Source organism: Pleuronectes platessa, chromosome 17 (genome assembly GCF_947347685.1).
Source record: "Pleuronectes platessa chromosome 17, fPlePla1.1, whole genome shotgun sequence".
Classification (NCBI taxonomy): Eukaryota; Metazoa; Chordata; class Actinopteri; order Pleuronectiformes; family Pleuronectidae; genus Pleuronectes; species Pleuronectes platessa.
In genome coordinates, this window is record NC_070642.1 from 7,996,558 (window position 1) to 8,011,588 (window position 15,031).

The 15,031-nt window shown below is 45.2% G+C and overlaps 1 protein-coding gene across 1 annotated transcript; it reads right to left on the bottom strand.

Annotated features, from left to right (window-relative positions):
• Positions 1–2,801: 2,801 nt before the first annotated feature.
• calm1b (calmodulin 1b) lies at positions 2,802–14,548 on the bottom strand. Its single transcript, XM_053445131.1, has 6 exons — positions 14,417–14,548; positions 9,432–9,462; positions 8,442–8,585; positions 5,034–5,140; positions 4,607–4,742; positions 2,802–3,883 (listed from the first exon to the last, which is right to left on the bottom strand). Exons 1-6 carry the CDS (start codon positions 14,417–14,419, stop codon positions 3,855–3,857), a joined length of 450 nt encoding a protein of 149 aa, XP_053301106.1. The 5' UTR covers positions 14,420–14,548; the 3' UTR covers positions 2,802–3,854.
• Between the last annotated feature and the right edge of the window lie 483 nt (positions 14,549–15,031).

Sequence of the window (15,031 nt, forward strand, 5' to 3'; positions counted from 1 at the left end):
CACACACACATACATATATATATGTACAGGCTACAGACCCTCTCATATACACACACACTCTTGCTGTATGTCATGGGCTTGTCTCAGAAGTGTGCCTGTTCTTTCCAGGGGCGCTGATACGTGATACCTCTGCCCGGTCAATCCTTCTCGCATTACTGCCTCCGCAGTGTGCTGCTTCATTTACACGTGAAATATTGATGTTCTTAATTTAACCCCCAGGGGGCTCAGGTGTCCCCTCCTCCCCTGAGAGGAGGGTAAGCCTTTTCTAGAGAACCATGCAGCAAGCCCCAACGCAGAAGCAGAAACCTATTCCGTCTATGGGATTGGTTGACATGATGCCTTTAGCGGAGGCTCATTGGCTGGCTGGCACATAGAGCGGCAGCACAAACCCACCAGCGGAGTCGTATCCCAGTGGGTTTTTCTCCTTCTTTTGTATCCCACCTGTTCTGCGTATATGTGCTTGTATTTTGTAGGGTTGCTACCTGTGCTGAGTGTGTTCAATGTTTAATGCTGTCATGTTGTGGTGTTGAATGGAATATGTTTCTGATGTGGTAGGAAGCTTTTTGTCATAACATCTATGTTCAGTATTCAAACGCCCCACTTGTCAACCTTGACCATTTTTTCTAACCATCAATTGCAGCAAATGGTCCAGTTCAAGGTCATTGGTGCTGTTGCAAGACAGCGTAGAATCCTGATATTTCATTATCAAAATTTTTTTTAAATAAAAATACCTTTTGGCCAATCACATGCCTCAAGCTTAATTAATGAGGCTCAAAAACTGCTACAAGATTCAACTAGCTACTTTTAACTTGAGCAACAACGGTACTGCAATTCTACAATAAGCAAACTAACTCATAGTCATAGACTTTATATAAAGAATATATATATAACGCATCTCCACTCCCCCACTCCCCTCCCGCTTAACAGAAATGAAGCCCCAAAAATCCTGGATATGATAGTTGCCATCTTGTGCCGATGACATCACTTTGAGCCAGTCTTTGCAGCAGCTATCGGGGGACAAAGCCGTGGTATCTAGGTTAACATACGCTTGACCGATAGCGGGTCAGTCTCAGCTGTCAATCATGACGTTTCATCCTGTTTTTATAGCATCAAATTAGCAACGAAAAAACATTTTATCAAAAAAATGTACACTTGAACAAACATGAGTGGGATAAACTAATTTTGTCCCATGTCCTATCCACTAACATGTAGTAGGGATTTATTACCTATATCACGGCCACTTTTGGGCAACCATCATGTCATCTATTGTTATATAGTCTATGGAATCAGTATTGAACCTCAGCTTTTATGTAGTGAAACAATGCTACATATTCTTTCAACCTAGCCTGCTAGCTAGCTGGGATGGGTTTAAAAAGGCTGCTTGTTGTCAAACTGAGGAGCAGCTATAGAGTCAGGAGTCGTCCTAAAGACAGAAGGACCCAAAACTAAAAACTGAGGTGACAGGCACTGCAGATTGTTCAACTGTTATTAGGATATAAAATGTGATGTGAGAAAAACATGTCTGTGAAAATACCATTAGTTAAGAAAGAACATGTGAGAAAGATAGTTTTGAAATGGAGATATACCTTTTGATGATAATAATAATAATAGTAATAATAGGCTTACTTTTTGTAATTTATTAAATGATCTCATAATTTATTTAGTCCTCTTCATTCACTTTTATTTTTATTTATATATTTAACATTGGACATTAAAAAGAGCAGTGTTATTTTCCTTTAAATGTAAAGTCTAAGGTTTGAGCACTGGACCCGTTGAGGTAACCAAGAGCAGCAGTGCTTCAGTCCCAGCTGTCAATCTACTTAACGTCTCTTCTTATTGGCTGGTGTGGTGCTGCAGGGAGGGGCCAGTGAGAAGGGCTCAGTGAGTCGTTTGCCTGGATTTATTTCAAAATAAAACCCTAGAGCTACAATCAGGGCTGGGCTCCTTCTTAGTCACTCTCTCCTCTTCAAATGATATGATTAATGCAGGAAAGGCTCGTTCCCCAGCAGCTAATCTGTGACTAACATAAGATATTGTGCGTGGAATGCAAAGAATTTCCTGACTCCCTTATCTGTGTAAAAAGAATGAGGTGTGTGTATCCTTCAATGTGAGGGCAGGGCTCTCTTCATGATTTATCTTGCCTAGTTTATGTGTAGGCTGGTGGAGCTGTCTCAAGTCTATATTTGCTCCTTTCCAAACATGGTCAAATTACACTCCAAATATAGTAAAACCATTTTGTTCTGACTTGCCCTTTTGAACATTTAGGTAGCATGCTGCTGGAGGTGAGGGAGACAGGTCTCTGCTTGTCTGTACTCTGTGTGTGTCTGTTAAAAAGTGCACACGGCAGTGGTGTTGTGGCCTGGTTTGCCTTACTAGGACAAGCCAACATCGGCAGATGCAGGAGGGTTTATTCAAACTCCCACTTGCCTTTTCACAAACCCCCAACATCCCAGTTCCAGCATGCTGCTGTTACCTAGCAACCGGCTGTGTCTTGAGAGAGAAGAGAGCGTCATAGATGTGTATGTATATCCTCGGCTGAGAGCGAGAGCAAACACTCTGCTGCCTCTCCCTCCCCTGTGGGCAGCTCACTCACTCTCTCCACAACCTCACTGCCATTTAATGGGGGACAGTATGAATCCTGCCTCTGCTCGGCATCACCCAGTGACAGTGCACATGGAGAGAACCGTGCTTATACTCATTTGATACATGTATCTGCTCGGTAAACAACATACAGACTTCTTATTGTGTCTTTATAGATGATTTTCACAATCAGGCTTTAACAAAAATGACATTAAACGCAATAAAGTTCATGGTCTTTTATTTGAAAAAAAAAATAAAGACTAGCATGTACAACTTGGAATGAATGTAAACTGAACTCAGATGAACAGCTGCGAAGACTGGTGCACTGACACTCCTAACAGCATGCGCTGTAAACACAGTACACCCCTCACTACGCTTTTGTCTGAGTCGAGAAACAGAAGAAGAAAAAAAGTGAAGGCCAGTGATTCTCTCTTGCAAGAAAAGAGGACAGACACTCCATCTCAGCGAAAAAAGAAAAGAAAAAAGAAAAGAAAGCTCACCGTAAGACTCTTTAAGTCCCCCTCCTTTTAAAAGGGCAGGACGCACAACTACTAAGATGGCCGTCCAAATAACATAACAAAAACAAAAGAACATGCCAAACATTTGAAAATGTATTTTTTGTACATTGTTTTTTTTTCTCTTTTTATCTAGCATACAATTAAGTCCCATTCCACTTTAACGCTTGAGTTAGAACCTGGTATATTCTCTCATCTTAACAGTACAGGGTTCCTCTCCAAATACAAAAAACTGTACCAAACCAACAAGAGGACAGCTTATAGTGGAATCAGCACGCTCTGGTAGCCCGGAGGAGGGATGGGGGGGCATGGGGGTTAGTGCTCCGGTCTCAAGCTGCATGCATGAAGAACAGAAAACAGAGAGAGAGAAAGAAGAGATGGCCAGCCCAGACATTTACCACTCGCAATTGGAACTGGAAGGAGTTCGCCAAATGCTTTAGCTTTAGTCTGAAGGTAGTAGTTACAGGGTTTGTTGTTATTATTTTTACTTGTTAAGTACTGATGCTAAACTGATCTCCGGGGGGAGGGGACAGGATCACTAACCATCATTTTCATGCAGATATTTTTTGTATATTTTCTTTATATTTTTTCCTGTGTGGACAGAAGGATAGATTAATTCAACATTCAATTATTTTCTATACAGAAACAGTATGAATAAATGAACATTTTTCCAAGAGGTAAGTAAAACATTTTGACTTTTTTTTTTCTTGTTTTTTCCTTTTTTTCTTCTAAGAGGGGACAGGACAGGGCGGGCAAGCTTCACTTTGCGGTCATCATCTGTACAAACTCTGCAGAGAGAGAGAGAGGGAGAGAGGGAGAGGAGAAGAGACAATGAGGTCATCAGGGTTCAGGCTTTGGTAAAGCCTGTTGCCAGGGAGAGCAAATCACCTGCTAAACTGTTAAACGTTTTATTGTTTTTTTTAATCAACTTGAGAACATCTTAATTGGTGTCCCCTTTCCAAACGGCTTTGGGTGTTCATCTCATTAAACCCATTTGATTAAAAAGCTTCTCACTGTGCTTACAGTTTTGCCGCAACACACGCAAAATAAATAAGAGGCTTTCGTTGTCTGTAGAGTACATATTCTGTCTGTGGTACAATGAGAATGGGGAAGTAAGGCACTTTTCAGCCAAGACTTACAGACTCTTCATAATATATCAACAGCCTTCTAGAAAATGAGCGCAGTCTGTCGTGTAATGTTGCCGAGGGACAGAAGGGAGGGGGATGGGAGGAAGAGAGAAAAGACTCCTGGCACACTGGTGCTAATTCAGAGGGATGACTTTCACCCAGCCCTGTTCACAGCGCTCCATGTATAGCCCCTATCTAATAACTAATATTATGTGTGGCTGGCTTATCTTGCAGCTGTCCTCAGAGAAATACACCGCTTGGAAAATGAAGTGTTCTGGTCCCCCTGTTTAATAAAAGCCTACACCGCGGCCTAGAAACTAAAGCTATTTGTGCACCGTGACATTTTAGCATCTGCTTCATTTTAGTTTTTCATGTATTTTTTACCTTCGTAGTTGACCTGTCCGTCTCCATCGATGTCTGCTTCTCTGATCATCTCGTCCACCTCCTCATCTGTTAGCTTCTCTCCCAGGTTCGTCATGACGTGACGGAGCTCTGCAGCGCTGATGTAGCCATTTCCGTCCTGGAAACATGCAGCATGGGAGCAAATGTGTAAAGAACATGTAAAACAAATCCCCAAAGGTCGACAACTGGTGGGGCAAAAAATTCCCATCAGATCAATTAATGAGCTGAGACGGTGGCAGGTGTTAAACAAGCAGCAAGTTAGACACTCATAACTCTCCACTATCAGAATAATCTTGCTTATTTTATTTACTAAATAGCTACAAGTCTTATTGGGCTCCACAGAACAATAGAAGACAATTTAACTAAAGTCCGTTTGCAAGCATACCAATACTTATTAAACTTCATTTACCTTGTCAAATACCCGGAAAGCCTCACGAATCTCCTCCTCGCTGTCTGTGTCCTTCATTTTTCTGGCCATCATGGTCAAGAACTCCGGAAAGTCGATGGTTCCATTACCTGGAATGTGTGATCAATGAGGCACATTTAATTAGCAAAAATTGCAATTACTTAAAAAGCAAACCCAGATAAGTAGAGATAGTATAACCCTGCATTTAGCTGATGAAAGTCGCTCAGCTCAAAAATATTCATGTAGCGCTCCTGTTTTACTCCCCCTCCTGTGTGTGACAGTAGCGCTTACACTAGTGTACAGGGTACAACTTCTCTCCAGAGGGGACTGCGGCAGTGACATGAGTAATCGCAGTGAGGGCAGGAGCCCTCACATCATTTTAGTGAGCACCTTCCTTCCTGTGATAAACACAGCTACTGCAGGCTGAGTGTGTGTGTGTGTTTCCCTTTCTTCCTTTAGGGAAGCCCCAGGAGGAGGCTACGTATGTTACTCAGCAGGACAGCACTGCGGGGGGGGGGCTATGGCTAGTCATCCATAATCTAGATGTAGCGTATACTGTGCAGCTTGGCCTTCAAGAAGATTGGATAAATCAAAAGCTTATCTCTTCTGGTGCCCCCATCAGAAACTGAGGCTGGAGGGAAAGTGAGAAAGACAGGGAGGAGGGGGAGGTTCCTTTTCAGCTACATCCCTCTATCCCACTTTTATCTTCCAATTTTTTTCTGCCTTTTCGGGCAGTGTTTGCAATGCGTTTTTTGGGTCGTCCAAAAGTGCGCCCATTTGGATGGATCAGTCAGAGTTGCCGGTGTATTTGCTTTTGCTAATTAGTGGTGGCGCATGCATGCTTGCAATAGGATCAATATCCATGTTGCAGTTGTCAAGACAGGATTACCAGGGGATCAGACCCTCTTGACAGGAGAAGGATCTATGAGGAGCTCAGCGGTTAACAAACTGCAACCACAGACGATGGGAGGATGGGTGGTAAATCTAGTGGTAAACCCAATGGCCTTGGTATTTTACGTACAGGCAATTGATATATATGAATGCAGTGTGGAGGTGAATTAACATTAAAAAACAGAGAATTTCACAAGGGGACTGAAGTGAAGGGCAGGGACAGTGAAGGGAAAAGAACCGAGGTGGATTAGCCCAGGGGTGAGGGGGTTTACAGTGCACGCCTCAGAGAGTGAAATACAGAGAGAATGGATGTATGTGTGTTTGTGTGGAACAAAAAGGGATGCAATAATGTGATGGGGCAGATGGTGATCTCATGACCCGGGGTAACAATCTAAGGACCTGTTATCTAACACAAAGAGACAGCCAGGAGCACCGAGGGAAAACATGCTGGCGCCCAAGGCTGGGAGACTAAAGAGGGGGGGGTGTCCCGTTCTTCTAGAGGGACAGGACTGGAAAACTATCATCTGAGATGCACAACGACTAGAGAAGAAGCAAGGCAGCCCTTGAGAGATATCTGCTCAACTGCACCTCGGGCCAGCTGCTGCAGTGGAAGAAGGAAGGAGGGAGGGAGGGAGATAGGGAGGAAGGCAGGCGGGAAGAGAGAGAGAAAATGGTGGGAGGGAAAGAGAGAGAGAGAAAAAAAGAAGAGGGAGGGAGTGGGCGGTAGAGAGGGAGATGGAGATGAGGGAGATGTGAAGAGTAGAGAATATAAGGAGTGAACCGAGTGGGAGATGGTGCGATTACACATAAGAGGTGCTGACGCAAACTATAGAAGGCTGATGCATCGCAGTGCACCGGTGTGTGTGGTCATTGTTTTCCTTGAATCATAAAACCGACTTCCATCTCTGAGATAAGAAAGAGGGGTGGGATTGTGTAATGACAATGAATGATTTGCCGGCACCAATGCTAGTATTTTTGTCCTGCAGTTATTTAATCCTGAATTAAATTGATTCATCTTGTCTCAAGCGTCCCTATTAAACATTTTACCCCACATATTCAGCATCCCTGTATCATTTTAAGAAGGTGCGGCTAGTAAGGCAGCAGTTCCATTTCAAGCTGCAATCGTTTTTACGATCAAATAGCCAAGAGACTATTTCTTTTAGAAGCTCTCCGTCTACATAAACCCTCCGTCCCTGCTTCCATTCAATGTCATTCTTTACCACAGCATCCTTGTTTGATAAATAAAGCTGATTTTCAATGGGCCAGCTGACATCCCATGGCTGCCGATGTGGGTACGGGATGTGCAAAGCGCAGAGAGGCCTTATGCAACCACTTTTATTTTCCATTACTAGCTTCATTGCTGTCTGACCTAGATTGCATCAGCCAAGGGAGGCAGAGGCAGAACAAGGGGATGTTAGTGATGGTGTGTGTATGTGTGTGTGCTTGCTCTGTAGTGTAACTGAGGGGGAGGGCGCTGAGGAAGGTGGGAGGATGTTTCAATAAAGGGGCAGCCAAACTGCGGAGCAATTGATTTCTCCTGATCAATGCAGCCCCATTTACGCAATCCTATAAGCTGACAGAGCACCACTGGGGTACAGACCTTACTGACAGCTAACATCCTCGACTCTACCGCCCAAGGACGGTCAGCTTGAAGGCGACGAGCCAACTTCTCAGACTCCTCTCCCCTCTCTCCTTTTCTGTCTTTCTTTCTATCTCTCTCTTCCAATCACAGTGCCTCTGTGAGATGCTGCAGTGCAGAATAGAGAGTTGCTTAACAGAGGAGGAGGTGAGGAGAAGAATCTGTCTCAATTATGGCACTCAGCATGGGGCACCAACACTAACAGTCTTTTGACACGTAGCCGGCTCTTCTCACCAGCTCTGTGAGCACCTCCTGCACATCCATATCTCTGACAGTGAGTGACGGTGACTAAAGTGCTGACACAGAGGGACACGTCATCTGAAAATAAAGCTGGCCGGACATTTGGCTTGGACAGTTGGTGGACAGTTGGCAGAAAAGGGAGGGAGTTGTGTTTTTCAAAATGGGGCCGTACTGGATGCTACATCTAATCCCTTATCTATTTGTAACAGAGGTTTTATCACTGCAGTCATGCAATGTAGTGATAATGGATATATTTTACCAGAAAGCTGAAAGGAATTGATAAATCTCTGTAGCTAGGACTGAGGTAAAATCAGGAGCTTTAAAGAAATGATTTAGTTGTAATGTGTGGAGCTGCAGTGAGCAGTGACAGTTGACAAATATTTTGTTTATTTAAAGTAATTTCCCAGTAAATAACAAGTGTCTAACACTCAACATGTGTCCAGTGATATTATGGAATCGTGTTCTAAAAATGATCTATAAAATAGACGTAAATTCCTGTTGTATTTGTGATGCAAGACATTTATTGCATCTTATGATGATTTAGTCCACTTTTGTGTTGATCATTTAGCAGAAATCAGCTGTCTTATGAATTGGTCATTCTCAACTGTTCATATGGGTAAATTGAATTTGAGTATACTGACCGTCAGCGTCCACCTCATTGATCATGTCCTGCAGTTCGGCCTCTGTGGGGTTCTGGCCCAGCGACCTCATGACGGTTCCGAGCTCTTTGGTGGTAATGGTGCCGTCACCATCCTTGTCGAATAAGGAGAACGCCTCCTTGAACTCTGAAGGGGTGGAGGTAAGAGTGAGAGGTTACATTAATGTTGTGGTGCAGTTACATATGGTGGGTTATGTTAGGATCCTACAGTCAGGCCCAAAAGGTTAATTGATTCTTGAGAGCATTGGGAATAGAGAGGTTGAGTTAAAGGTTCATTCTTGTCTGTAAATTTGCCCACATTAGTGTGAACACAACTCAGGCTGCAAATGTGCTGAGTTCTGAAAACTCTTAGAGATCTTATCACAATCTGTGAAAAAAAATAAGAAAGCGAAGCAGAAGATTGGAAGATATCATTGAGTGAAGTTCTATGAATGCATCAGTTTTTTCTTTTCTACAAGTAGGTCTCTGAACTGGAAGGCCATAGAAACCCATCCAGGGAAGTGCAGGCAATAGTGAGCATAAGCACAAGCTAATTAACCACAGAGGGGGTTTGGCTGAGAATAAACTTTGCAGCCTCCAGTTTTAGCAGAGAGCCCTTATCATTTATTCATAAGGAATATCAAGGTGCTTGAGTGAGAGAACTACTCGTAAGGCTGGCCTGGAAAACTGTCTATTCACTGGAGCTTCGTGGCTTTCGATCCTGACTCATGACATGTTGTAAATACTTGTTCCTCTTACTTCTGTTCAATTGAAAAGCTAATGATCTACCAAGGGAGGGGAGGTGCCAGATCCTTCAATTTTCCATGTCATGACACATTCTCTGAAAGTGTCATCGAGGCAACCAGAACAGCTAATGAGAACTAGCAGGAGGAACTTATTGAATATATTTCATAGGGTGGAATTGATCCACAAGAAGCAAGTAAATATGTGAAGAAAGGACTTGGCAGTAAGAAGAGAAAATCTCGGTTCCTACCTGCAATCTGCTCCTCTGTTAGTTGGTCAGCCTGTGGGGGGGAGGGGAGAGAGAGAGAGAGAAAATAACAAACAAGTTATTCAACAAGGCAATTATTCCAAACCTCAAACTTTCGTCATTAAATTCCTCTTCCTCCCCACCCACCAACCACCACAGCTTAACACTGTCCACAGTGTTCAGAGGTCTGATGGCCTCAGTGCAAAGCAATCCCCAGAGGCCGCAACTGGAATCTGCTCATGGAGCTGCCAAGATTTAACAATAAAAATTACAATAGCCCAAACTAACCAAGAGCCACAGTTTGCTGACTTAAAGTCTGCAACTTAATATTTCTTCTAAATAACAGAATTACAGCTCCTCCAGATTTACTCCCTTTAATGACCTAAAGCCAATTGGATTCCATCTTGACTTCAGGCAATTCTGTTATCAGACATTTTTCCTTGATAGCAAATGGTACTTGATTAGATTAAACTTTGAGCTGATGGGTGGCTCCATGGGATTGTAAAAACAAAAGTAGGCGACGCCATAGTGTTCCTCGACAAAAAGGGACTACTTGGAAACAAACTGTCATAAAAAGGGGTGAAGTGCTTTCCCGAGACCAGCAGAAAATGTTTAGGCAGGATTGTTTTAGGACATATCAGCAGGGGAGTGTTTTCTGGGAGTGGGGGGGAGAAGCCTGCTGGGTTGGCACCGTTTGGTTCCCATCCCAGCCTGTTCCCTGCAGTAGCCAGGGATCTTTGATGGCTGATAGTGACTCACACATGTTGTAAATGGCTTGGAAGCAAGAATCCACTGCCGGGTCTTTTAAATAGATGGATTCAGGCTTCTTTGTAAAGGCATCCACTGATTTCCAACAAACACCCACAGCAATAAAAGTGTGAATACAGATCTTGGGGTACAAAATACTCCCACGGGTGCCCCCCCCCCCCCATCAATGTCTCAGAAAAAAGAGGGGAGTTTGTTTTATTATTATTTAGTATCAACCCACATTATGCCTGGATACAAAGAAGATACATACACAGACAAACATGAGTGGTCTCAGATGTGCACGTGCACTCATGCACTAATGGTCATGCATACACATACACCGTCTCTTTTGGGTACTTGCATTCATTTCCTTGAGACTTACTCTAACCATAACGTCCGCTTGACTAACCTTCACCTCTGACCCCAAAAAACAGTTTTTCTTCTAACTGATTACACAGCTTTTCTGCCAAATTGGACAAGCAATCCTCAATGAATCGGTTTTCAGTCCGATATCTGTCCCAAACGGTAGCCTATGATAGAAACACGCAAACAACGCTAAATGGAACTCTTCCACGGAACCAATACTTTCCACCCATTTGTTTCCTGCGAATTAGTCAGAGTGCCCAGCGGTGCCTCAAAGCGAATTCCTCCAGCTTATCGATGTGTTTATCAGTTTGGCGAGGAATCTAGCTTTGAATACAGCAGAGCACACACAACAATAACAAAGTTGTCCTTCCTCATAGCCGACACAAACCTGACACATTAAAAATGCAGGTGTGAGTAATACAATTATTAAGTGGGACTAATCACCAGATCAGCAACACCTGTATTTTCTGCTGTGACCTTCCAAAATGGCTGCCGTGAAAGAAGCCTATCCCATGAACGTAAACCTGGAACTTATTGAGTCCGTGTTTGGAGGTGAGGGTATTTTATTTTGGGATTCAATCCAGCAAAATAAATTTGCTGCACAATGACTAGATTTTGTTAGAAGGGATGAGATTTAGCAGATCACGGCATGACACAGCGCAAGCTGACCTTTTTCTGTAAAAAAATAAAAAAAAGCCTCTCTGCTCCTGGACTGAGCAGCAGCATCCAGAGGATTGGATCGATCTGGTCAGTGAGGGGTTCTTGGATAACTTCAACAGCACTCATACGATTAGCTGACATGATCCAATAACCTGTTCCGCACACAACAGCACTCGCCTGTCTTCTGCCTCCATGCACCCTCTTTCTAGGGAAATGTCAAGAGACGCCAGCGCCTTGCCAGCACTTATATGCCACCCAGCCCGACCAACGTTTTCAGTCTTGTCTGTTTTATTCTCTGATGCCATCTTCCACACTGTCCCTCTCATCTCGTACATGTTCTCCCCTCGTGTTAATTTCTTGCTCGTTCTCTGTCAATGGTAATGTTGATGAGCATCCTTCTTTTCTTTCCTTAGTCACCCTCTTTGTCATGCTGCAACGCCCCTGTTGTATGGTTGCTGTCTCCTTCTGTCCCCTGTTGTCTCCCTAAGTGTACTGGGTGTGGAGTTTGGTGACTCAGTGCTATGGATCCTCCCCTGGCCCAGACCCAAGCAGCCGGGGCCTCACAGTGCTGCTGCACTGCCCACTACCGGCCCATCCCTTTCTTTTCTCCATTTTCTTCCTTTTTCCCCCCAGGCACTTGGACATGGGCCAATCCCAACTCCTCCTTCTGAAGACCTTTACCCTCTATGTGTATGTTTTCGCTTTCTTTATGTGACAAACAGCTCAGAGGAAACTCCCCGTGAATCACCATCCATGATGTCCTATGGAGATGGTAATTCACTGCCAGACTTACGAAGGGTTAGGAGTGCATGTGTGTTTTATGGGGAAGGGTGGTGCTCTGCTGGCAGTGGTCTGTTGGCACGAGTCGGTCAACCACTCCCACTGTTGCCTGGGCAGCCGGCCCCAGCAATGCGATCCAAACTGGGCTGTGGGAGGCAGAGGGCAGTTCACTGGGCCAGCAAGGAATATCTTTTACTCTCACTCGAAGCCATATCACCCTTGCATCCTTCTCTGTTCAATCTGTTTAATTTGACAGGCTGAATGCAAAATGGTGTAAGAGGACGCTGATTACCATCTTCTTCATTAGCAGCCCTTTATAAACGCTTTCCAGGTTCTTTTAGTTGCCAGTCCGTTGCTGTGAGTTGCCGACATTTCCTAAAGTAGCTTCTCAATATTCACCCAGTGAAAGGTGCAATAACCAGCTGTCACCCTGACAGATGGGTGTGACACACACACACACACACAGTTCCATTCATCATGACACAAGCACAAACACAAAGAGTCAGTGTGCCACACACTCCCACTCTATAGAAGCATTGAGTTCAACTGAGTGCTGAACGCCTCGTCTCTTTGAGACTGGACAAAAGACAGTGAGGCCTCCGGGCCCTGGCTGTGTCAGGGGGGAAGGAGGGCGAGTGGATGGGGTGTAAACAACACCAGCCTCCCAACATCCTGCAAACAATGCCTGTCCGCCATATGGCCTGGTGGTGGTAGGTGGCTGGGTACTCCACCCCACCACAGACAGCACTGCGTCGATCCAAGACACAAGGGACATGGAACATGGCTAGGTGTTGCCGCCAAGCATATAAATTATTCACTGCAGCGGATCAGATGTCCTTCAAGTTACTAAACATGCATCAGCAAACAAGAGCGTAACAGAAATATGATAGGGGCTTAGCATGGTCCAACTACTTATTCGATACTTCCACCTCAATGGGGGAGGCTGTTTCCACTTCAGTGGGCGTATTGATGCAGACAAGGGGCTTACGCCTGTGGATTAAACTTTTCAGAGACGCTGATACGCAAGCTAACTCCATAACAATTCCACTTTACACTCCAATTACTGCAGCGCATTGCAACGTGAAACTGCATCGCAGCTCGATACCATATATGGGATATTTGATCACAGAAGAGGGAGGGTGGGTTGTAGAGGGGGGTGGCCTGCAGCTTCTCGCCTCCCTCGGGCCATTAATGATCTATCAAGCTTGATAATCAATGGATTAGCCCGAAAGGCCTCTTTTCCACACCCACTCTCGATAACGTCTCCTTATGTGACGTAGCCGGCGGAGGGACTCCATTTCATTAGCCGGCTGCAAAAGTAGGCATGCATGTGACTCCAACATCTGATTTTGCAGACGTTAATTCGCCACAGAATAATACTAGACCTAGATACACGTAGGGGACAGATAATCTTGACCGTCCGGTGATAGTTATATTTCACAATGTGTGGCTGTAGACTGGTTTGGAAATAGTCAAAGCTGTTGATATTTTGCGGTGGCCAGTGGCAGAAAGAGCTTCTTGGACGACTCAGTTTGCATAACATTGAAAAAATTTGCAAAGAGGCAACCAAATCAGCCGACATGACACAGACGGATAACACAGCCCGAGATAAACCCTGGAGCCCGGTGACAGGCGGAGCTGCATCTTTCACTTATGAACGGGGGGGGGGGCTGCACACGTTTAGCTACAACCTTGTCTTTGACAGAATATGGACAGTTTCCGTTGCGGAAAACTGACGGGATACAGTTGTGCCGTTCTCCCCACATCACGGCACGGCGCGGCTCGGGCAGCAGAAGATGGTGCAATCTAGTAAGAAAGAAGGGGAACCAGAGCAAACGCAGCTGGCACCTCCTTCTCCTCCGGAGGAGCGTGTCGAACGGGGGGAGATCAGATAAGAGGACACGGGCAGCTGTGTGACATGTGTAGAGGCGTGCTGGCCGTGTAATAAACCCCACACACAGGCTGTGCGCGGAATAATAACGCGGTAATAACGCCGTATTATCGCGCTGGTTATCCCCGCAGCAGTTAATCTCGAGCTGGGGGGAGAATCGGAGCTGCACCATGACAGCAACGGCGGAGCCGCTACGTGAGCCGACATGGCCCAACGCCGCTGGGCGAATTGCGCAGTTTTTAAGGAAATACGCTCCCGCTCTGACGGCGTCCACCATTTTCGGTGAAACAGACGCACGTCGGCCACACGGCACTACAGGACTTCTATGTGACACCACACACGAGCTAACACGTTGGAGTTAATGCGGACTGCGGGCGTTTTCCGTCCACACACACACACACACACACACTCACTCACACGAGCAGGAATCAATGAGCGAGCGGTGGATATAATAGAAAAAGCGTCAAACAGACCCGGGTTTACATGTGGAGACGAGTTATTTACACGCATTCCCCGTGTTCGCAGAATGAATGGCGATACTCACCATGTCGATGGGTTGTGTGCTTGTTGGTCTGTGAAGGCAGAGTGTGCTCGTTCCTTAGATGGAGTTCCACTGGCGGGTTAGCACTGTGTATATTGGCCGTGGCCAGAATGGGGAGGGGATAAGGGGGGGGGGGGGGGGGGGGCATATGTATCCCTCCGCCGCACTAGCACCCACTTCCTTATTTCAATTCAGAGCTGTTGCAGCAAGAGAAGCAGGCCTCCTCCTCTTCCTCTTCCTCTTCCTCCTCCTCCTCCTCCTCCTCTTCCAGCAGGAGACATGCCAATCACCGGGGCTCGGACTCCTGCAGTGCACGGAGAGCATCCTCACGCTCACGTTCCACTGCACGATGGTCAGGATGCAGTGCACGTTCAGGTGATTATTGTTACAGTGGTTCATTTGTAGGATCATGATGCAAGTGCAGACCTTTATAAACATCACTTAATCAGTGGATGAGAATAAACACACAGGAGACTTGGTGATAAATGTGTCACATGGATGTTTCCAGATGTTACCATTATTCCCCATTGGTTATTTCACTGTATAATCACATCCTGGACGACATATTCTGCTCATAACTGTTTTGATATAGTTCATTGTGTGCAGAACATCAAAGAC

Coding starts and splice junctions, on each gene's coding strand:
- calm1b (XM_053445131.1), bottom strand. Junction 8,586..9,431: donor AACAGAGGAGCAGATTGCAG/GTAGGAACCGAG, acceptor CCACCCCTTCAG/AGTTCAAGGAGGCGTTCTCC. Junction 3,884..4,606: donor CGGACAGGTCAACTACGAAG/GTAAAAAATACA, acceptor CTCTCTCTGCAG/AGTTTGTACAGATGATGACC.